This window comes from Gracilinanus agilis, chromosome 2 (genome assembly GCF_016433145.1).
Source record: "Gracilinanus agilis isolate LMUSP501 chromosome 2, AgileGrace, whole genome shotgun sequence".
NCBI classification, from domain to species: domain Eukaryota; kingdom Metazoa; phylum Chordata; class Mammalia; order Didelphimorphia; family Didelphidae; genus Gracilinanus; species Gracilinanus agilis.
Window position 1 is genome coordinate 407,678,918 of NC_058131.1, and position 25,092 is coordinate 407,704,009.

The window sequence follows — 25,092 nt, forward strand, 5'->3', positions numbered from 1 at the left end:
CTGGACCCCATGGAAGTCTGCCCTGTCCTTCATCTGATAAATCCAGACTTTGACTGACAAGCTAGCCCTTCCTATTCTAAAGGAGGGTGAGGGCAGCTGAAGCTGTGTAAAAGGTGGGTTTAAGGAGCAAATGTGCAGCCAAAGAGCAAGAATGCAAGCCTGAGAGCAAACAAGGAAGGGCAGCCTCGGCCACTGGCAACTATGCCAGAGGACTGAGAGGAAACCTTTAGGGAACTGTATGGGGAAAGCATCAGGCATGAAACCCTCAAAGCTGGACTCTAGGATGGGAGTTGCATGTTTGAGTCATGCATAAACAATACAAAATTGAGTTCCTGGAACCATTTGGGCTGCCAAGAGCAGAGCTGTGATTTCTCAGACCCCTTCTCCTTTTTCTGGGAGAGTATGTTTGCCAAGATTCTGTTTCCTACGACTTTGTTTATACTTCTCTTTTCTAGGTATGATCAACATGGCAAACCCTTGCACTCCTGATTTACATATGTTTGTTCACAAATGGTAGCAACAAAGAGTTGGGGAGCATCCAGGATGAGAGATAGAAATAGATTTTACAACTGTGTTGTATAAAGTACACCTGAGAAATTCTCTAGCAATAGGCTTGAGCTACAGAAAGATAATCACTGATTCATTTTTTATAACTTCCCAGGGCAGGTGCAGAAACTTAGACCTAGATCTTTCTGGGCAAATGGTCAGCTAGTTCTGTCTGGAGAAGGTTATGATGAGCTGTCTGGCCTTGGTAGGTGGGGCCTTGGTCTGTTCCCTTTATATTGCTTTTCCAAGGCTGATTTGAAAGGAAGCCAGAAGGAAGGATCCGTGAGAGTGATGGAGAAGAAGTTTTGCTGCCCTTCCCCCTCAAGGGGAAGGGGAAGTTGGAGGGAGTGGTGATCCTAGTTATCCAGCACAGCTAGAGCTCACTATTTTCACTTCTGCTAAATTAACTTCTAACAGGACAGTAAGACCACATTCTCTATGGGTGACCTCTGTGTTTCCCACAAAGCTAGATGCCAATTCTGTATCTTCAGTGTTTGCTATTAGCTACTCAAAGGTCTGATAATTGACCTTGACTCCCTGAAAATGCTCTGTTTCTCAAAGTCTGATGTTTGTTTTCTTTGATGGTAAGCTCCAAATTGCCCACTGGGAGTGAGGCCAAAGGAAAAGTTGAATGGCTGGCATAAGAGATGGAACTCAGAGCACCACCTGTCATACATAAATCAGCACTTGAAATTCTAGAAGGTCAATGAACATAAGGCACTTCTAAAAAATAATGCAGGTGTTTGCCATTTTTTAAAACAAAAATAAGCAAGAATGCTCAACTAGAAATGTTAAAGGTAAGCCAAAACACATTTCAGTGATTTTTCAGACACAATACTGGTAATGTTCAACCTGAAATTCTTTTAAGTTACAATTTTATACCTTCATAAAGACAACAAAAATAGAAGAAAAAAAAAGATAGGTCATATTGGGTATAGCTCTTTTTACTAGTATATGAGTGGATCAATGGAGTGAGTGAATGAGTGAGACAGAGACAGAGAGACAGAGATGAGTAGACATTTATTAAATGCTTACAATGTCAGACACTATGCTAAAAATAAAGGTTCCAGAATAGAAACTTGAGTATTCCCTGACATCATGAAAAACGACCCAATTTCTTAGGAGAAAGAAATGAGAACAGGAAATGAAGAGTCTTACAATATGGGAGAAAACAGACTTAGGAGAGTAACACTCCCTCTGCATGAACCAAAGCAGAACCTGAGCAGGAGAATTCACAATGGTGGAAGGGAAGTAGGGGAGAAGTTGGTTCTTAGATGTCTACTTTGAACATCCACAAGCCACAACTTATTGTTTAAATTGCATGGTTTTATCAATGATACTTAAAAGCCTCAATTTTCCCATCCATGAAATCAGGAATAATATACTGGTTACCAAAAGGAAGAGTGACATAGAAATCTTGTTTAGATACAGGATGGTATGAGGAAGTGGGAATGTAAGGTGTAACTCAATGATATAGTAAGATGAGACAGTTTTCAATGAGGGACCTAACCAATAACTTCTTCCTCTCATACTAGGGAACTCCATCCATATTGATACTAACTCTTCCCAGCTCCTCAATTTACTCATTTCCCTTAACCTCTAATACATCTCAGCTATACACAGAGATCTTGCACCCACTTCCTGATTTAATAACTGAAATTCTTTCATCTGATCACAAACTTTTTTTATTCTATCTTCCCCCTCTGCATTATAACAACTCTTCACTTCATCTTCACTATGTCCTCCAATCCCTCCACTCCTCAGTTCTCTCTCCTGCACTGGATACAGTCTCTTCTCCTCTCTATCTTGACTTCTTGATGAGTCAGTTCAACTCTACACTCTCCTCTACATGATAGTCACTTGTTCCTTCATCCCATCAGCACTCATATCTTGCCAGCCTCCTACCTTGGATTACTCCCATCATCTGCCTTCATTTCTACTCATGAGCTGTTGAATGAAACTGGAGAAAGTCATGAAACTGTGCTGACTGGATCCACTAAGAATTTATGTTACATGATCTCAACTGGGCCCTCATTACAATATGGCAATCCTTTTATAGCCATTATCCCACTTACTAAGACAATTTTTCTAAACCTTTTAATTCTTTCAACCTCCCATGGCACCCTTTCTCCCCATCTCAGCAAAGAGACTTGCCTCTTACTTCACTGAAAAAATCAAGACCATATACTGAGAGCTTCTTCTTGTCCCTTCCTCTTTATGTCCTATCACTCAGATGTCTTCTCCCATTATAAAATGTCACCTCTCTCTCAAACGAAGAGTTGTCCCCTCCTCCTTTCCAAGGCTAACCTCTCTATTAATCTTAACCATCAATCCCATTCTATCCCATCCTTTCCAGTAGATTACTCCCTTGATCAGGTCCTGTCACAATCATATCTTCAATAATTTTGGGTACTTCTTTATTGCCTACAAACACTCATGCTTTCCCCTTCATTAAAAAAAAATCCTCACTTTATCCATCCATCCCTACTAGTTATTCTTTTATGCCTCTCCTAACTTTCCTGGCTAAAGTCCTTGAGGAATCTGACTACAATTGGTGCTTTCACTTTCTCTCTTCTCAACCTCTTCTAAATTCTACAGTTTGGCTTTTATCTTTTAACATTTATCTGAAATTGCTTGCTCCAAAGTCTCTGATGATCTCATACACACAAAATCTAATGGGGTTTTTTCCCCCTTAATCCTCAAACTTCTTGACCACCCTACTGCTTTTCATACTGTCAATCACCCTCTTTTCCTTAATAGTCTCAATTTTTTTTAACATTGCTTTCTCCTGGTTTTCTTTCTACCATTCTGGTCCTTAGTGTTCTTTGCTGGATCTTTATCCAGGTCATGCCTGTCAACAATGGATATCCCCCACCCCTAAGGCTTTTTCCTGGGTCCTCTTCTCTTTTCACTCTCTCTCTTCTCTTGCTTGATGATCTCATCAGCATCCATGGATTCACTAATCATCTCTATGCTAATGATTCAATCAATTTATCTAGTCCCCAATTTTCTTCTGATCTCTAGTTGTACATCTCCAAATGGATGTCTAATAGACATCTTAGCATATTCATAAAAAAAGCATGCTCATTATCTTTCCCCCAAACCCTCTTCTTTTCTAAACTTCTCTATTATTATTGGGGAAACCACTATCCTCCTCATTAGCGAGACTCACAACCTAAGTGTCATCTATGATTCCTCACTTTCTCATCTCCCCCTCCCCACGCCATATCTAATCTCTTGTCAGGGCCTGTCAGTTTTACCTTTGCAACACATCTTATACACAGCCCTTTCTCTCCACTACCATTTTGATACGTATAGACACTCATAACATCACATTTAGACTATTGCCATAGTTTCTTGTTTGGCTTCCCTGGCTCAAGTCTCTCCCCACTCCAGTCCATTCTCTATTCAGCTGTCAAATTCATCTTCCTAAGGTGAAGGCATGAATATGTTATTGCCCTATTTAATCATTCCAACAGATTCCTACTACTTCTAGGATCAAATGAATCTTCTTTGAGGCTTTAAAGCATTTTACAACCTGACCTTTTCCATTGTTCTTCCTCTTTACTCCCATTTTTCTATGATCCAGTACACAGGCTTCTATGTAGTTTCTTGTACAAAACATGCTGTCTCTTGATGACATAGCTTTTCATTGATAGTTCCCCTATGCCTGGAATGCTCTCTCTTTTTTATCCCTCCCTTTGACTTCCTTGGCATTTTTTTCAAGACTCATCCCAAGCACTATTTTCTACAGTAGGCTTTTCCCATTTCCATTGAATTGAGCCTTTAAGGTTATCTGCTCTGGATACATGCACCTATTTATTTGTATGCCATCTTCTCAAATAGAATAAATATAAGTTCCAGGAGGACAGGGGAAGTTTTTATGTTTTTGTCTTCCTTTTCACCTCCAGCAATTAGTATATAGCCTGGCACATAGTTAAGCACTTAACAAATGTTTAGTGATTGAGAAATATATACAAATAGCTCATAATTAGAGTACCTTAAAGTTTATAAATTTCTTTCCTTACAAGAGCCCCATGAGCTAGGTTACATCCTCATTTTACAAATAATGGAATTCAGAGTCAGAGATGTAAAGTACTATTGCCCTTTTACTTAAAGATTGAGGAAATGAAAGGTCAGAAGATGTAAGCAATTGACCCACGGTTACCAGCTAGCAGAAGAGCCAGTATTGAAAACCATCTCTGCTGAATTCTAGCCAAGCCCTTTCCACTACATAAGAGTGCCTCTGCCTGTTCTTTCTCAGAACCTGGCTTCAACCCCAGATTCTCCTCTCAGAGGATGCCCTCTCAGTTTTTCCAATTTATAACCTTCATTCTCTTGCTGGCTGAACCTTCTGGTACTCAAAGCCAAGAATCACAGAACATTAGCACTGGAAGGGACCTTCAGGTTCAATTAGTTTAACTCCATTATTTTGCTACTCTTTTATATAAAGGAATTTTGCAGTGCTAGGTGGTGCAGTGGGTAAGGATGCTGGACCTGGACTTGTGTTCAAATCTCACCTCCTATACTCACTTGATATGTGGTCCTGTTGTATAAGTCACATAACAGTTAGTTTCATTTTTTTCATTTCCAAAATGGAGATAATAGCATCTACCTCACGGGGTTGTGAGGATCAAATGAGATAACATGTACAGAACTTTGCAAACTTTAAATCACAATACAAATGCTAGCTGCTGTTAACAACAATGACTATAATAAAATTGATAAAGTATTTGCTATTCATCATCACATCTGATGCATCCACCCAGGAAACAGTTATTATTAGCCATATTTTATAAGAGAAGAAGCTTGCCAGCCCAGAGAAATGAAATAATATGATTTAAGTCACACATCAGGTTTGCTGCAAAGCCAAAGCTTGAACCATTTCTTCTGACTACCTTTCAAATAGTCCTTCCTTTATCCTGAGTTCTCTGCTACCTTAATCTTAGGCTTTTTCCACCACAGATCGCTCTTCCCAACAGTATGTGATTCTGTCCTGCCCTTTACTGTCACCGACAGTCTCCTGGAGTTCTGGGTCTACCCTAATGGTCTTGGGCTAACTCTCGCAGTCAGAGACTCTATTAGATTATCACAAGCAGCATTTGGATGAGTGTAGCAGGAAATGGAATCTTATTCTTAACCTTTGAAGAATTCCAAAGGTGTCCTTCCCATGAAACACATCTTGATTCCACAATGGTGTTTAAAGATACCAGGAAAAAACAACAACAAACAAAAAATAAAGATACCAGGATAGGAATTCTTTGTTTGGGGGGAAGCAGAGACTGCCTTTGGCTACAAATCCAGAAACCACCAAAGGAAGTTAGTCTAAGGAAGCTTCACAGGCTATGGAAACATGAAAAAACAGAGGGAGAAAAGATACTGAGGAAGAAGAATGTGGAGCATGTATAGGGGTTGGTGAATGGTAAGTTTGGCTTGAGTATAGACTGAAATGTAGAAAGGAGAAAGTGTAAAATAAAGGCAGAATTTTAGTCCCAACTCAGATGCTGACTGTGTGACCTAGTGCAAATTATTTAACTTCTTTGAGCCTCTGTTTCTATATCTGTAAAATAGGTGCAATACTTGCACTACCTATTTCACAGGTGAGCTAAAGCCCTATAGAAATACCAGACATGGTACTTCCACTCGGGTGCTGTCATTCAGTTAGAAAGGTTTATATGAGTTTGAAAAGCATATACTTCCTTTATTCACCACAATTGCAATACTAGGGGGAAATGCTGACTAAATTACATCCTGAGGCTTAGGAAAAAGGGCAGATGAGGAGATTGTATCTTAAGAAGTGAAATCCAGGTCTTTAGGCAGTGTCAGATGAGTGAATGGATGAATTATATTTGTTAACATGACCTGTATTAGAAGCTAACAACACAGCATTTGATGGGGTGAAAAAAAAAAAAGGTATCAAATTTCAGAGAAAATCAGAGTATCTCTGAAGACTTGGTTTTAGGTGGCCATTCATCTCCTAGGTTTCATGTTATTTAATAAAGTTTTATTAGGTGCTTTCTTTAGGCAGAGGAATGTGCTAGTTACTGAGAGAGAAAAGTAAAACTTAGTCTCTGATCTTGAGGAGCTTATAGTCTAGTACAGTGATGGGCAAACTTTTTAAAGAGGGGGCCAAAGGAAAGGAAATGCTCATCTGTCAATCTGTTTCTAAGGCAACTCTTCTGAGGTTTCATTGTATTGTATCCTATTCATTGTATTAGTCAGATTAGAAATAAGGTCATGGGGCCAGATAGAACATTTCAGGGGGCCAAATCTGGCCCACAGGCCGTAGTTTGCCCATCACTGGTCTAGTAGATACAAAAGACACCTGGACAGAAAATATAAGATTGTACATTATAAGCACATCACATTAGAGGGGTGTAAAGGACACTTAGACATATCATTTGATCGTAGGATGGATAGGAATACAACTGATGAGGCAAGGCATTCCTGGTAAAAAAAAACAGAGGGAGCATGTATAGGGGTTGGTGAATGGCAAGTTTGGCTTGAGTATAGACTGAAATGTAGAAAGGAGAACAGTGTAAAATAAAGGCAGAAATGTAGGCTGGTACAAGGTTCAGTGCAAAACAAAAGAATTTGAATTTTCTTGGTAGATTGTAGAGAGTCATTGAAGGGTGTTGAGTACTAGAGTGACTGAGCCAAATTTATTCATTTGTGAAAGTATCACCAATTCTAAATACCTTTGGAACTCTTGTAAGGTAGTCACAACACTGTCCGAGAGGGGTTGCAGATCATGGTCAAACCGGACGAGTTCCTTTAGCTGAGACTTTAGTCTTTCAGCTTTAGGTTCTTCTGCTGCCAGAGCTGATCTGGTGGTCTTAATCATGAAAACAAGAATCAAAACAAATTCAAAACACGATTTAGAAAGCATTAAAATCTAGACATCATTAAAATCAACTAATCAGGTGGCTCAGTAGATAGAGAGCTGGGCCTGAGGTCAAGAAGACATCTTCCTGAGTTCAAATCTGGCCTCAGACACTAACTGTGTGAACCTGGGCAAGTCACTTAACTTTGTTTGCCTGTATTTGTCAAATGAGCTGGAGAAAGAAATGGCAAACAATTCCAATTTCTCTGCCAAGAAAATCCCAAATGGGATCGTGAAGAGTCAGACACGGTTAAACAACAATTCTCATTATATATCAGGTTAGTGCGTAAGATTCATAAACTGATTTCCATACGTTATCTCATCTGGTCTTCACAACAAACCTGGGAGGTAAGAGCTCCAGGGAAACGTCCCCAGGACAGTTGATTTTTCACAGAGTTATTTCCTGACTGTGTTGGGAAGAGCTTCTTTACTTCGACTTTAGGCATTCCTGCTTCCCTTGTGCTGGCAATCCATTCACCAGTAGAGCTCACAGCCCTCCCACTCCTTTCTAGATTGTTTTCCTGAGCCCATTAGATGGTAGCTCTAGAGTAGGATGTGCCCTGAGAGGTGGCATTTTTTGTTCAATTCCCTCATTTACAGATGAGGAAAATGAGCCCTAGGAAGATTAAAAACTTACCCAATGCCTCTTTCTTGAAACTTGTGTTCACACTTAACAAATTTATCTGCATTTTCTTTTACTCAGTGACAGCTTTAGAGAAGTTTCTTTTTAAAAATTATTTATTTTGTTGGGGATGTTATTTAATTAACTTGAAGTATTTTTCCATGGTTACATGATTTATGTGCTTTCCCTCCCCTTTCCCCCCCCTCCTCCCATAGCCAATGAGCAATTCCGCTGGGTTTTACATGTGATCAAGACCTATTTCCATATTATTAATATTTACATTAGGCTCATGGCTTAGATCAGTGATTCCCAAAGTGGGCGCTACCGCCCTCTGGTGGGTGCTGCAGCAATCCAGGGAGGCAGTGATGGCCACAGGTGCATTTATCTTTCCTATTCATTGCTATTAAAATTTTTTAAAAATTAATTTCCAGGGGGCTAAGCAATATTTTTTCTAGAAAGGGGGCGGTAGGCCAAAAAAGTTTGGGAACCACTGGTTTAGAGTCTACATCCCCAATCATATTCCCATTGACCCATGTGATCAAGCAGTTGTTTTTCTTCTGTGTTTCTACTCCCACAGTTCTTTCTCTGGGTGTGGATAGCGTTCTTTACCATAAGTCCCTCAGAATTGTCCTGGGTCATTGCATTGCTGCTGGTACAGAAGTCCATTACATTCAATTTTACCACAGTATATCAGTCTCTGTGTACAATGTTCTCCTGGTTCTGCTCCTTTCACTCTACATCAATTCCTGGAGGTCTTTCCAGTTCACATGGAATTCCTCCAGGAGAAGTTTCTGAATAATAAGAATTAAGGTTATTTTTCAGTTGTTTCAGTCAGGTCTGACTCTTCATAAACCCATTTTGAGTTTTCTTGGCAGAGAAATTGGCATGGTTTGCCAGTTCATTAGACAAATAAGGAAACTGAGACAAACAGGGTTAAGTGACTTGCCTGGGGTCACACTGCTACTGCTAGTAAATGTCTGAGGTGGGTTTGAACTCAGGTCTTCCTGAATCCAGGCTGGGTGCTCTAGCCGTGGCACCACTTAACTGCCCCCTATAATAATTATTATATAACTTACTTATTATAGTCAATATGTGGAAAGGAAATGGGAATTGTGATGGAGACACAAACTTTACAGTAAACAAAGTGCTTTCCTCACCATAGCCATTAGTAATTTATAATATTACATATAAATTATATAAAAACAGTTTGACTTTTATCTTAGGTGGCCCTTACAACTGTGCAGGAACTTAGGCAGGTGAGGTTTATTAATATTATTTGACAGAGGAGAAAAGTAAAGCTCAGAAAAACACAAAGACTTTCTTGAAGCCACTCAGGTACCTAGTGGGAGAGCTGGGACTGGAATACACGTCTCCTGACTCTGGAGTGTCGTGACAACAGCATTGGATTTGGAGTCATTCTATGCTATTGTCATGGGCAGGTCCCTTAACTGTTCTGGGTCTAAGTTTTCTGTAGAATTGGTGTTAGACTATGTGTTCTCAAATGTATTTTCTGGTTTTAGACTCTATAGTGTTTTAAGTCCAGTGACTCTCTTTGTCAAAAATTTTATCTATAATTCAAGTCATTACCTCTTCCTTAAGTTTTCTGTGTTTTTTAAATCACATATGAAGATAGTTTAAAAATTATTACTCATGTAGGAGTAGAAACAGAGAAGAAAAACAACTGCTTGATCACATGGTTCAATGTGGATATGATTGGGGATGTAAGGGATCATCCTAATGCAAATACTAATAATATGGAAACAGGTCTTGATCGATGACACATGTAAAACCCAGTGGAATTGCTCATTGGCTACGGGAGGAGAAAGGGAGGAGGGGAAGGAAGGAACATGATTCATGGAACCATGGGAAAATTTTCTTCATTAATTAGTTAATTAAATGAGCTTTAAAAAATTTCTCGTCAGACTTATGAGAAAGAATGCTATCCACATCTAGAGAAAGAACTGTAGAAGCAGAAATCTAGAAGAAAACACATGATTTATCACTTGTTTATATGGGTATAAGATGTAGGGTTTTGGTTTTAAAAGATTACTCTATTATGAAAATGAATAATATGAAAATAGGATTTGAGTGATAATACATGTACGACCCAGTGGAATTGCTTGTCAACTCCAGGAGGGTGGAGGGAAGAGAATCATGTTACTGTGGGGAAAAATAAAAAATAAAATAAAGTGTAAAGATAAAATTATTCCTCAGTTTGAATTTCCCTTTGCAACTCTTCTATCTTGTTTGCTTGTCCTTTGACCAAGAAGTTGGGATTAGAACCATAGACCACCTTGGTCAGCCATCCCTCTCCAACTGCAATAGCAGCAAGCATGCTCCATGTTCTGCTACCAAAGGGGAGACAGTGAGGAGTGGTGAATGTTTAAATACTACACTGGTATTGACTCTTCTATCATTATCTCATTATGGAAGCTTGGAGAAGTCAGGAAGCCTACCTTCTCCTCATTTCCCCAATATATAAAATGGAAATAACACTTGGTTTGTCAATTCTTTTGCAGAGAGTTTAATGAAAAGTTCATTTTTGGAAAATTTACTGACCTACATGAATGAAAAAGAGTATAGTGATGAATAAGACCAATAATAACAATGACTTTAAAAAGTTAGTCCTGGAAAGGGCCTTTTGAGACCATCTAGTCCAATAACCTCATTTTGCAGATGTAGATATTGAGGCTTATAGATGGGAGGTAACTTAGGATGAGAATCTAGCCCAGCATTTTATTTTATTTTGTTTTTTTCTACTACATCCAGCCCTTGAACTAGGAATTCTGAACCTTGATGCCACAAACTCCTAAGGGGTCCATGGATAATCGATCTCAGGGTTACACAGTAAGTGTCTTGAGGCCAGATTGGAACTCAAGAAAAATCAGTCTTTCTGACTTCAGACTTGACATTCTAGATACTGCACCGCCTAGCTGCTTTCATAGATAACTTGGTAATGGACTAATAAGAGATGGATAGCTTGAAAAAGCATATAAATAATACCAAGCAGAAACTATTCTTAAATTATTTTTATTTCTGGCCAAGCTTCCTAATATCACTGAATCTAGAAGTATCCTTGTTGTTCAGTCATTTTTCAGTCATGTCTGACTTTTCATTCTCATTTGGGGTTTTCTTGGCAAAGACACTGGAATAGTTTGCCATTTCCTTCACCAGCTCATTTTACAGATGAGGAAACTGAGGCAAACAGTGTTAAGTGACTTGCCCAGGTTCACACAGCTAGGAAGTGTCTGAGACTGGATTGATGAGTCTCCCTGACTCAGATCCTCCCACCTACAGTATTATTTTCTATTACTTCCTTCAGCTGTCCTAGAAGAGCCCTTACCAATGGACTAATTGGGTAATTACCAATTACCTTACCAATATAGACAAAGAAACTGATACCAAAGAGGGATGAAGTGACTTGTTCAAGGTAACACAGATGAATAAGTAGTAGCCCTACAATTCAAACATGGGTCTTACTTCTCCATGTCCAGTATTTCTTCCATTATAAAACACAACTTCCCCACTGGGCCACAAAGCCCCACTTAATCTAATTTGCTCACCTGAGGCATTTCCATAATAATCCAGGGAATCCCCACAACCTATCTAACTTGTCAGGACAGATCAAATTCAAGATCAAACTAGATGCAACTTACAGAGTAAGTCCTCCAGTGAGCTATCAACTCGGCTTCATTCCTCGTTTTCTCCCCAGGTTCCAGACCCTCAACCAGTCTCAGGAGCTCCTTCCTGAATTCTCTGAGCTCAGCTTCCAGCTGTGCGACCTGTACCTCATAGGCCCCCTCTGACTTCAGCTTCTTCAGGATCCTCTCCTCTTCCTCCTTGCAAAAACCTTTCAGCTTGTCCAGGATTTTCCTTAGCTCTTCCAGCTCATTAGTAATCTTCTCTCCTCCCACAGGAGAGGTGTTCTGGATAACGGCGGCGGACTGATGCTCGAGCTTCTTTAATGATTTCTCACCACTCTGGAAATCTTTAGTGAAATTCTAAAGCGTAAAGAAGGTTGTAAAAGGCTGATTAGAAATAAGAGGGAATGGGCAGCTGGGTAGCTCAGTGGATTGAGAGTCAGGCCTAGAGATGGGAGGTCCTACATTCAAATTTGGCCTCAGACACTTCCCAGCTGTGTGACCCTGGGCAAGTCACTTGACCCCCATTGCCCACCCTTACCACTCTTCCACCTAGGAGCCAATACACAGAAGTTAAGGGTTTAAAAAAAATCATGAAAAAAAAAGAAGAGGGAAAATGTTAACCAGATTTCCAGGGGTCCTCTTTCTTTTCCCATCTAATTCCAAGGCATTTTCACTCTCCTTATCAAATATATTCATGTTAGAGTTGGATGGAAGATACCTTAGAATAATAGAATGACCAAATTTAAATCCAATTCAATCAAATCTAACAAGAATTTAATAGCACCTACTATGGACAAGGCACTGTGCTAGATAATAGGAATAATAATAATAATAATAATAATACAGCCTATATATCCTACTGGGAAAATATAATAGCCTAATAGATAGGAGGCTGCTAATAGGCTCATTGGGTATTCAGTGCTGGACCTGGAGTTAGAAATGCCTCAGTTCAAATCTAGTCTCAGACACTTACTAGCTTTGTGAAAAGTGTCCTGCATGAACCTCCAGGCTCTGAACTTATTGAGCTCTGCTGTCTTAACTAAAAAAGCCCCAGAACACTTGTCTTACTTGGACTGATTTCTATTTTTCTTACCTAATATTTTGTTCAATTTTAGAGAAGCCCACTAATAGTCTCTCTATAAGAATTAGGATATATATTAATATAATATATAATTAATATTAATATAATATATTATATAATATATATTAGGATATATATAAAATTCACTATAAAGAATTGGAATGCATAAAATAAAATCAGACAATTTTATGCTGAAAAAAAAATCACTTAACCTTTTCTACCTCAGTTTCCTCAACTATTAAATGGGGATATCATAGCCCCTGCCTCCTAGGATTGTTGTGAGGATTAAATAAGATAATAAACTAAGAATCAGAAATATCAGGAAAACCTTTCTGCGGGCAGTGGCACATGAGCCGAGCCTTGAAGGAGGCTGAGGTAGTGTTCTAGTACATTCTAAGCACACAGAACTGACAAAACTAAGGCAGAGAGGTAAGAGGTGAAATATTGAGCTTGAGGAAGATCAAATAGGTCAGCCTGGCTGGAATATAAAGTACATGAAGGGGAGTAACATACAAAAGTCCTAGAAACATAGACAGGAGCCAGATTATAAAGGGCTCCAAATGCCAAGCTGAGGATTTTGTATTTTGTCCTGAAGGCAACAGAGGGCCATTCGAGGCTCTTTGTGGTGGGCTGACATGGTCAGGGATGCATTAGAAAGATTATTTTGGCTCTTATGTGGAAGATGTATTGGAGAGGAGAGAGCCTAGAAGATAGGAGTCAGACTAGGATGTTCTTGCTATAGTTCAGGTGAGAAATGATACGGGTCTAAAACCAGGGTGGGTGGCTCTGGGAATGGAGAGAAAGGCAGCAAATGTGAGAGAGTCCAGGAAGACAGAATCAGAATAAATTAGCATCTGATTTTACATGGGGAGTGAAATAAAGAGAATTAAGACTAACTCCAAGGTTGTGAATCTGAGTAAGTATGGAAGGCTGGTGGCACCTCCATTAGAATTAGAAAAGTTTGGAGAAGGCAGAAGGGATACATTTAGGAGGTAAGATGAATTCTGGTTTTTATACCTATAAATCTGAGATATCTAAGGGAAATCAGGTAGATTGAGTTATTCTGTTCTTGTGCTTAGGAAAGAAACTGGGGAAATTGGTCCCTAGAGATGATCATTGAGTTCATACAGTATGATGGCATCACCAAGAGAAAGGACACAGAGAGGGAAGAGAAGAAGGACCGGGACCCAAACTTGGGGGCTTAGGATTGGACATGGATGAACTTGTTTACAACTTAGTTTTAGATAGTTACCTGGGCACTAAGAGATGAAGTATCTTACCTACGATCTCATAGTTTGTATGTATGTATACATGGTAAGATTTGAACCCAGGTCTTCCTGCCTCTAAGGCTGGTCTTCTATCTACTATAAAGACATTACTCGGTCTAACCAATCACAAGCTTTTATTAAGCACCTTGTTGTTTGTTGTTCAGTCGTTTCAGTTGTGCTCACTTTCCGTGACCCCATTCTGGAACAATTTACCATTTTCTTCTCCAGCTCATTTTACTGATGAGGAAACTGAGGCAAACAGAGTTAAGCACCTACTATGTACTAAACACTGTACTAGGAACTAGAGGTGCAAATACAAAGAATAAAACAATCCCTACAGGGCAGCTAGGTGGCTCAATGGATAGAGATGTGGAGATAGAAGGTCCTGTGTTCAAATGTGACCTCGGACACTACCCAGCTGTGGGACCCTGGGCAAGTCATTTCACCCCAGATGCCTAACCTTTACTGCTCTTCTTTCTGCCTTGGAACCAATACTCAGTTTTGATTCTAAGACAGAAGTTAAAAGTCTTTTTAAAATGCTTAGTCTTGGAAGGATGGCAGAGAGGTTTCTGTCACTGGATGGCAGTATATGTGGGGGGTGGGAGTGGGTTGAAGAGGAAGATATACAATGGCACATGTAAAACCCAGTGGAATTGCTCATTCACTATGGGAGGGGGGGGGAAGGGAAGGGAAAGAAAATGAATCATGTAACCATGGAAAAATATTCTTAACTAATTAATTAATTGAATTTTTTCAAATAAAAAAAAAAAGAGGAAGATATAAAAAGACTAGAGAGGTAGGAATGCGCCAGGTGATGAAGGGCTTTAAAAGCCAAAACAGCTCAGTTTCCAAATGTCCCTAATTGCTCAAGAAGGCACTGAACAACCAATGTAAACAAATGAGCAAAACAAATCTGCCTTTTAGTCCAGCTTATAAATATTTATACATAGGAGGCTGGACTGGTTCATCTCAAGCAATTTTACCAGTTTTCCATATCTTTATCATGCAGAAACTGTATTGCCAAAAATCTATAAACCCATCATTCAAGGCCCAGGTTATCTCCTACCTTTTCTATGAGGCTTTACAGATCACAGCCAGGGCGAAGAACTGCCACATCTTATAAGTTATCTATGTGTGTGAATCTTACCTCTCCAACCAGACTGTAATCTTCAGCTTTTTCTATACCCCTTAATATCCAATATGGTGCCTCACATTTCTGAATATACTCTCTCCTCTCCTCTACCTCATAAAAACTGTTATTTTCATCAAGATTCAACACAAAAGAATTGTGCATTGGTTACGGGAGGGGTGTGTGGGAAGGGAAAGTAGATGAATCTTGTAACCATGTAAAAATATTCAAAGTTAATTAGTTAAATAAAAATTTTCAGAAAATAAAAAGAATAAAAGACAAAAAAAAGATTCAACATAAGCTCTACCCTCTAAATGATGTCTTTTTTTGAGCATTCCAATTGCTAGCGCTCTCCCTTTACAAATCTGCCATGTATTTATTTTGTACATATTTTGTACATGGGCAGCTAGATGGTACAATAGATTCAGTACCCAGCCTAGAGTCAGGAAGACTCATCTTCCTGAGTTCAAATCTAGCCTCAGATGTTTACTAGCTGTATGACCTTAAGTCACTTAAGCTTGTTTGCCTCAGTTTCCTCATCTGTAAAATGAGCTGGAGAAGAAAATGGCAAACCACTCTTGTATCTTTGCCTGGAAAACCCTAAATGGAGTCATACAGAGTCAGATACAACTGAATGACAATCTCCGCCACAAAAACATAAGGACACGCTATCTCCCCTGACAGAATGTCAGCTCTCTGATGATGGGCACTGTTTCATTTCTTTCTTTATACCCCCAGGGCTTGGCACATAGTTGGCATTTAGTGAATGCCAGCTGACTGATTTATCGAAGGTGAAATGTAATGTATTTAGGTTCACAAATTAAACTTCACAAATGAAGAATGAGAGAAACACTCTTGGACTAAAAGTTCCAATAAACAAATTCTGTGTGTTTTAGTAAACTACAAGCTCAAATTAAGTCAACAATGAAAATGAAACTAAAAACAGGTAAGGAGATCCTCAGCTGCATTAAGAAGACCCATGTCCAGAAGGAACAAAGTGAATAGTCCTGCTTATTTGAATCTGATCAGACCACATCTGTGGTGTGTCTAGTTCTGTATCTTAAGAAGGATTTGATAATCTGGGAATGATCATCATCATTCACAGGGACTATGGACCACACGATCAAAGGATCAAGAAAAGCAATCAGAAGTGTTTCCCCTGCAGAAAAGAAAACATGGCACTTGGGCACACACTATTGATGTCTTCAAGTGTTTATAAAGGCTCTTATGCTGAGGTTCTATGAGTCCCTGCAGGGCAAGGCTAGAATTGAAAAAATTTACAGAAAGAGAGTTTTAGGCTTGAATGAAAGAAAGAGTGAGTCAATGAATGAAAAAGCATGATATAAAGCAGAAACTTTAAACAGTTTTCCAAAAATGGAATGGGTTGACTAGGGAGGTAGATAGAAAGTTTCCTCTTCTCACTGAAAGTTTTCAAGTCAAGGCTGGATCATTCTGTAGAAGGAATTTTAGATCACACGAAGGCTCAATTAGAATGTCTCTGTGATTCTGTGAAGCTCAGATCAGATGGCCCAAAGGCATGAAAATCAGGATTCATGCCCAAGCCTCCTGACTCCAAGTCTAGCACTCTTTGCACCAAACCACTCTGCTTACTTTGAAGGAGGAGGTCCAAATCCTAAGCAGCGGCAAGTGACTTGAGTAGCTGTAGTTTGCTTCCCATCAGCACCCCCTGAATGTGCTGTAGGCTGCATTCCTTCTTAGAAGGATACATTAGATTGTCATCTCCAGGAAAGGGGGGGCTAGCTTTCTAGTTAGTTTGTTGGTTTTCCCAGCATTTCTTTGCATATAAGAGAAGGCTGATGTACCTTAAAGTGACCCCTCGATACCCAACACAGTGCCTTGAATTTCTGGAATGTATTCCCTCCTCTCCTCCACCTCATAAAACCTGTTATTTCCTTTAAGACTCAGCTCAGGGTGGGGCAGCTGGGTAGCTCAGTGGATTGAGAGCCAGGCCTAGAGACGGGAGGTCCTAGGTTCAAATCTGGCCTCAGACACTTCCCAGCTGTGTGACCCTGGGCAAGTCACTTGACCCCCATTGCCTACCACTCTTCTGCCTTGGAGCCAATGCACAGTATTGACTCCAAGATGGAAGATAAGGGTTAAAAAAAAAAAAGACTCATCTCAGGCACTTCCTTCTAAATGATGCCTTTCCTGATCACACTAATTGCTAGTGCTCTCCTTCCATAAACCATCATATATTTATTTTATATATCCGATGAAATTACAGCATTTAGAAGAGTGCTTGGTATATAGTGATTAACAAATGATGGTTGTAACAAGGCATGCCAGAACAAAGGAAGGTCCCACAATATTCCCTGTCCTTCCTTGAGTTGGGACAACATGGGCCAGGAACAACATAAATATCTCTTAACAAAACCTTCCATCCAAAGATAAGTAATATATGAAGTTACCTGTAAAGTTTTGAGCTGGTGCTTAGGAGAAAATTTGCATCTTTTTCCTAGAGAGGTGTTTACTTTTTCCATCACCTCGTTTAGCCACAGGTGAAATTGGTCCACATTTTCCTTGTATTGCTCATGTTCCTTGGTTATCTTCTCAAGGAGGCTGACTCTTTCCTATTAAAAGAATAACAATAATAGTAAACATTATCAAACATTTCCAAGGTACTTTACAATTTTTCAAGGTCTTTAATATTTGTTATCCCACTGGATGCTCATGGATCCTCACAGCAAGTCTATAAGATAAGAACAACAGAGATTATCTCCATTTTATAGATAGAAAAAATGCCCAGAAAGAGAAGTGTCTTACCCACAGATATGTGGCAAGTTGGTGGGACTATTTGGACTAGAACCTTGGACTTCTGAGTCCTTTCTACCAAGTCACCAACCATCAAGATCTCTGGAAGCCAGGATTTGGCAATGTTTCCATGTGATGAACCATGAGATAAAGACACTAGGTAGACCCACAATTATCAATAAGGGGAAAATGAGCCTAAAGATTAGTCGATCAGATCTCTAGGTTCTTTCCATGGAGGTGAATTTTAGGGGGTGGGTAGAAATCAGTACCCAGTCTAGAGAGGGATGGATGGGGTGGGAGAGAGTAATAAGAAAAGTGAGGGGAGGAGCTTCTACTCCCTTTGTCCTTTTCTCTCTTGGACCCTCCAACAGTGGCTGAAATCTGGGCAGTGAGTAGGTTGGGGCAAAAGAGGAGGAAAGACTGCCCACTGTACCTACTACAGGTGAGTATGATCTTGCACAGAAATTAAAGGGATTGTGAACCTAACTTTCCTGACCCTATCATAGTAGCACATTCTCCCTCACTCCTATGTTGCATATTTCATTTGCAAAAAAAGATCTCTAGTGTATTTATACCAATATGCTTCAGTCATGAAACGAAAAACTACCATGGCTAATGAGGTTAAAACCAGGGGAAATGGCTAGGAGAAGGAGAACAGTTAAGAAATAGCAAAGCATGGCGAAGTGAGAGACTGTTTAATGTGGAATAAAAAAACACAGGAGTTAGAAGTCAGAGGATCTGAGTTCTAATCCACTGATCCAGCCTCAGATATTTCTTGCTGTCTGATCTTAATCAAGTCACTTAAACATGGTTAGTCTTTGTTTCCTTATCTCTAAAATAAGGATAATAATAGCACTTATTCACAGAGTTTTTGGAAGCATAAAATGAGGTATGTTTGTAAAGTACTTTGTAAATCTTAAAGAACTATATAAATGTTGGCAATGATTATCATTATTCATAGTTGTATAACCTAGGTAAGTTACTTTAATTCTCTGGATTCCATTTTTCTCATCAGGAAAATTAAAATAATAATACTTGCCCTGCATAATAATAAATAAATGAATAACAATACTATAATTATATATGTATATATAAAAGTATACAATCACTGATTTTCCTATAGTTTGTTTTTTAGTTTGCAAACACTTTAGAAATACATTTTTATTTAATATTTAAATATTTACTTAATATTTAAAATACAAATTATAGCTGAACCTGTGAGATAGACCCTACAGATATAATTATTTTCATTTTAGAGAAGAAAGAACCAAGACAGAGAGATAAGGCCACTTGCCCCAGATCACACAGCTCATAAAGGTGAGAGGCAGAATTGGAGCCTGACTCCCTGTCTCCAAGGCCAGAATTCTATTCTAACCACTTCTCCATCCTCCTTTCTCACTGTTCCCACATGATATTATTGTGAGGTTTATGAGAAAACAGATGCAAAAGAGTTTTGTTAACTGTAGAATACATATAAGTTAACACTGTCTCTGGAAGCTGCTCCGTAAATTGAGTCAAGGTAAGACAAAATCCCTGTTTGCCCACTGGTTCTTTATTCCTTCTGGCCTGCAAGAGAAAAAATGGTGGATACCATTCAAGAATTCTGTGATTAGGTAGAAGTGGCATAAGAAGGTGGAAAGAGGTTCAAGTCAAGGAATCTAATAACCTAGATTCTAGTTCTGCCTCTGATCATTTACTACTTCTATGTAACCTTGAAAAATTCACCTAAATCTCTTTGACCCTAAGTCCTTCTAACTTCAAAACTAGTTCATTTTTGACTGAAAAGCAAAACAAAACAAAACAAACAAGATAATTGGCCTAAATTATCTTTGGGGTCCCTTCAAGTTCTAAAATTCCATGATTCTAAGACTCAAAATTCACACTCATATTTATATCAGGGTTTTGAAGTCATTAAACTTAAATTTTTACTAGGGCTTCTGAGGTACTTCCTATTTATAATTACAAAATATATTATATACCTTTATCTCAGTTAATCCTTATTATAGTCCTTTGAGGTAGATAAAACAACTTTTGTAATCCTCATTTTTTGATGAGCAAACTGAGGCCCAGAAAAATTAAGAGAGTTGCTCCAGATGAGAGACAAAATATAGAAAGAGACACACAGAGACAGAGAGAGCTGAGAATCAAACTTATCTTTTGAAGATGAATCCAATTCTCTTTTCCTTGTCCCCATATTGATAAGACATTGGTTTTTCATCAGGTTGTACTAAGTGCAAAGCAGTGATATTTGTTCTAATGTTTTAATGATTATTAGATGAGTTATGGTGACCCAATAGTAGTAGATTTAGATCATCCTGTCTTCGAGCACCTGAAAGTCTGTCTTGTGAATGAAGGATTGGGTTGGTTTTGTTCGGTCACAGAGGGTAAAACCTGGATGCTGGGAGGAAGTTACTAGGAGGAAGACTTTAGTCCAACCTCAGGAAGAACTTTGTATTGCAGCCTCCATAAATCTTTTTTTTTTTTTTTTGGATCCTCTATTCACTCTCACCTTCCTCCAGCTGAAAGTGATTTTTGACTTTTCAAATTTCTTCTGGCATTTTGTCTGAAACTTTCCTTTGCCTTCATTGTACTCTGTCTTGTATCATAGTTATTCATGTCCATGCCTTATTCCCACTCCTATCATATTGCCAACCTCCTTGAAAGAGGGCCTGAGTCTTCTCTGTCTATCATGGTATCTCTCCATGCACTTAATGAATGTTTATAAGAGCTGTCCAATAATAGAGTGGACTACCCCGATCCCTGGGGGTTTTCACACACTTGTAGTAGATGATGGAAATAGTGGGTCAAACTGGATGACCTCTGATGTCCCTTTTCCCTTATGGGATCCTGTAAATTATGAAGATGTTAAAATCCTGAGGTTCTACCATTCCATGGCTTCAGGACTCCCTGGTTCTGTGAATGCCCTTAAAAGCAATGAATATATTGCAAATACTCTTTGCTGGCTTGCTCCTCCTACCATATTATTCATGCTGACTGAAATATTTACACAACTTCCTCCCATTAGCTAGACATTTTCATTTATTAAATAAAGTAGATCAGGAATAATAAATGAGGTATAAACACTGGCGCTCCAGCTGATTCTGACGCTGATGATGATTAATGTTGCAGCAAAATGTACACACTCAGCCGAAAGCACCTCATTACAAGTGATTGCTCCAGATGAGCCCACATCCGAGGCCTGCATTCAGGAACAGCAGAGAATAAATAAAGCCTTACATTACATGTGGTAGGAGCTATAAAAGGGAACCAGCTGAACGGGGCCAGAATTCCAGATAAGATTTATGACAGGCATACACAATGGCTAAGGCGTAATTCAAGCTGCTGCCAAACACTGGCAAATGCCAGAGAATGACAGGTGAGACAGATCAGGAGAGAGTTTAACCTTTTCAGGAGATGAAGCAATTAAACAGTCTGGAGTTGTCAGAAATGTCTAAATTTGACCAATTAAAAAAGACACGACAGATTTATACCCATGTAAAGTGTTAAACGAAGAGATTTGACTTTGGGCCAAAGATCTTGGGTTTAAAAGACATTGTTCATCCAAGGAGAAAAGTGGTAGCTCAGAATGAATTGGGTAAGAAATACAGATTATAAAAATGCCTAGCAGTTCATTGCTCTAATTTTTCTAATAGTGTTTCTATCATTAACCAAGCGTGTCACAGATATTATCTAATTTCATCATCACAACAATCCTTGGATGTAGGCAGGGCAAGTATTATTCCCATTTCATGATAAAGAAACTGAGACTCAGACTAATTTGCAGCTAATAAGTATTGGAGCCAGGGCTCATACCCAACTCATCAACCCACTCTATGCCACTTTTCTGCCTCAGAGATTTGGTTTCTCCTTAAGAAGCCTGCTGTTACACAGGAGTGTTCAAACCAACTTTTCATCAGATATTTCCAACATCTCTCCCAGAAAGAGTGCCATTTTAAAAATCAGTCACTATCTCATACACCAGACTAGAATTCAAACTTTTTTCTGGAACAACAGATCAGATTCAGTTTTTGTATAGGGCTAAGCAGTGTGCTGAGGTGCAGAGTCCTGAATTTGGGGATAGAAATCTTGATTAGAATCCTAGATTTGCCATTTACTCTCTGTGTGACCTTGGACCAATACCTTCTTCTTTCAGGGCCTCCTTTTTCTCAACTGAAAAATCAAAGGGTTGGATAAGATGATTTCCAAAGCTGTCTTTCCAATGCTAAACTCCCAAAATATGAGAGTATTTTGAAATGCAAAGTATCAGTTAAAGGAGTACTATTACACTGTAGGAAGAACACTTTGGGGTATGATCAGCATAGTCAGAAGACTGGAGATAACAGATCAGTGGAAAGAGTTAAGGATATTTGGCCTAGAAAAGATGAAGGGGAACACCATAGTTGTTTAAAGTGTTTAAATGTTTCTTAAATGGAAGGTGGAATAGACTTGACATGCTTGGCTGATGAGGGCAGGACAAAAAAGCAATGGGTGGAAATTGTAGAGATGGATTTTGACTTGATATAAAAAAATGGGTTGGTCAAGAAAGAACTGAATATACCATCATTGTGAGGTTCAGGAAGAGAATGGAGGATGACTCATTGCTTTGTTGTAAGAGAAATTCTCTTTTAGATAGAAACTGGACTAGAGGATCTCTGATGACCTTTCAAATTCTAAGATTCTCTGACAATACCCTGCTGGGTTACCTCAGTAACACAAATTGGGTCAGGTCTACAGGTGGACCTTGTAGGAAACTGTCACTCAAACCTCAAATTGCTCCATAGGTATAAGCCCCTAAAATGATTAAAAGAGTAGTAAAAAAGGTAGTAAAAGAGACAGAAATTACTTTTCCAACTGTGCTGCATTCTCTAAGAGGTATGATGGAAAAGGTAAAGAACAAAATTTTCTCAGAGAACAAACTTTTCTCAGAGCTAATTCTTTCTTGTGGTTGATCTTTTAGAAGTTTCTTTTGTTCTACCATTTGCCTTCACCCAGTGGTCAATATCCCATATAATTCCATCAGGCTGAATTGAGAAATTTGTTTGCATTTTGTTTTGGGGATCTGTAGGGGATTTATTTTCACTCAAAGGAAAAGTCCTAAATACTACCTGCATGCTTCTCTCTCCCTCTCCCTTTCCCCAACACACTCACTCTCACACTCACACTCACACAGTCTCTCTCTTTCTCTTTTTCTCTCTCTTTCTGTCTCTTTCTGCCTCTCTCTATCTCTCTCTTCTTCCCCCATACATATAGTAACATAAAGTAATATAGTATTAAAAAATACAGTAGCATATATATTCATTAGCAAGAAAACATTACATTAGATCAAGAATTAGAAGCCTATGAAAAGTTCTTTTTCCAATTCAGGCAGTATTAGCCGTGAGGCCCTAAAAAGTCATTCCATCCCTCTCTGAGTCTTAGTTTTATCATCTACAAAAAAGGAAGTATTAAAGAATTCCACTATTATTCTCATAGTGTTGCAGAATCAAATATATTAAGGCCTCATATGTGCTACAAAATATTAAAAAATAATATATTATGGCAGTGACAATCTAAAGGTCATGATCTCTCCCAATTCAAAGATTTAATCAGTCTTCTTTGAGCAAAGATTTAGTCAATTTTAGAAATCACTGTATGAAACTTATGGTGATCTGAGAGGGAAATATTTGTTCAGTTCAATAAAGAAAGGTATTTCTTAATTCATCTTTAGAAAGATGAAAGAGGAATAGAAAAGAGGGAGTATATCAAAGAATATAGCAACATTATAATTACTATTATTCCATTTGGTTAAACATACACCTTATACCTTTGATTACTTCTCAATAGAATTTTTTCTTTTGTGTTAGGATTATTATAAAACATACATGGAAATTACTTGCTCAAGTGAGAGGGAATTCAGAGTAGCAGGATGAACTTTGCCCATGTGGACTTCTCTCCAAGAAGGAATGTTTAAATATTAAATAAATTGTCTTTGATAGATGTTGGCTATAATTCAAGGTACAAAGTTTTTTTCTACAGTTAAATTGTGATGAAAAGACTTACATTACAGTTTTTGGCAGAAGTTAGCACAACCCTGCAAAATTTCTTTTTGAAACACTTTAGTGCCAACTGAATAGAAAGTAAAAAGACCTTTTTTTGGTGATCCTTAAAAAAGTTTTTCAGATCAAAGCAGTCCCATCTTCATGAGTTCCTAATCTAGAAGTTCACTTTGCAGGATATAGCATTGTTGACCCCCTTTCCTTCCCATGTATATACTTTCTTCTCTCTGGGTTCCCTCTTGGTTTTTCTCCTACCTCTCTGACTACTCCTTTTCCATCTCCTTTGCTGGATCTTAATCCAGTTAAGAGCTAGACACAGTGCTAGGGACACACAAAAAAATATGCCTCAAAGAGCTTGCCTTTTATATAGGAAAACCTTGCTTCTTCTTTTTTTTTTAATCTGGGTTATACATGCATTATTATACAAAACATACTTCTAATTGATCATTGTCATAAGAGAAAGCTCACTTAAAACCCCAAACCCAAAATAAAACCATAAATAAACTAGTGTGAAAAATATGCTTTGATCTACATTCTGACTCCAACAGTTCTCTGGAAGCACATAGCATTCTTTTTTATAAGTTCTTCAGAACTGTCCTGGATGATAGCATTACTGAGAGTAGCTAAGTCTTTCACAGTTGATCGTCATATAATAATATTGTTATTGTATACATAATTTTCTCTATTCTGCTTATTTCACTCTGCATCAGTTCATGTAGGTCTTCCAGTTCTTTCTGGTATCATCCTGTTTATCATTTCTTATAGCACAATAGTATTCCATGACCATCATATGTCACAATTTGTTCAGACATCCCATAATTGATAGATATTTCCTCAATTTCCAATTCTTTGCCATCACAAAAAGGGCTTCCATAAATATTTTTGTACAAGCAGGTCCTTCCCCTCCNTGCCATCACAAAAAGGGCTTCCATAAATATTTTTGTACAAGCAGGTCCTTCCCCTCCACCCCGACCCTCTTTTTATCTTTATGGGATATGGACCTAGTAGTGGTATTACTGGATCAAAGGGTATGTCCAGTTTTATAGCCCTTTGGAAATCTTTGCTTATGGAAACCTTTTGTCCTGAATCGCACAGCTTATTTTTCACTAGCA

The 25,092-nt window shown here is 38.6% G+C and overlaps 1 protein-coding gene across 1 annotated transcript in view; it reads right to left on the reverse strand.

Annotated features, from left to right (window-relative positions):
• SYNE3 (spectrin repeat containing nuclear envelope family member 3) overlaps window positions 1-25,092 on the reverse strand; it is a 137,527-nt gene that overhangs the window by 20,086 nt on the left and 92,349 nt on the right. The window contains exons 6-8 of the mRNA XM_044664583.1: window positions 17,603-17,764; window positions 11,708-12,052; window positions 7,245-7,381 (exon numbers count right to left, since the gene is read on the reverse strand). Of these exons, the coding sequence (XP_044520518.1) occupies window positions 7,245-7,381; window positions 11,708-12,052; window positions 17,603-17,764 (644 nt within the window). The remainder of the gene's footprint in view (window positions 1-7,244; window positions 7,382-11,707; window positions 12,053-17,602; window positions 17,765-25,092) is intronic.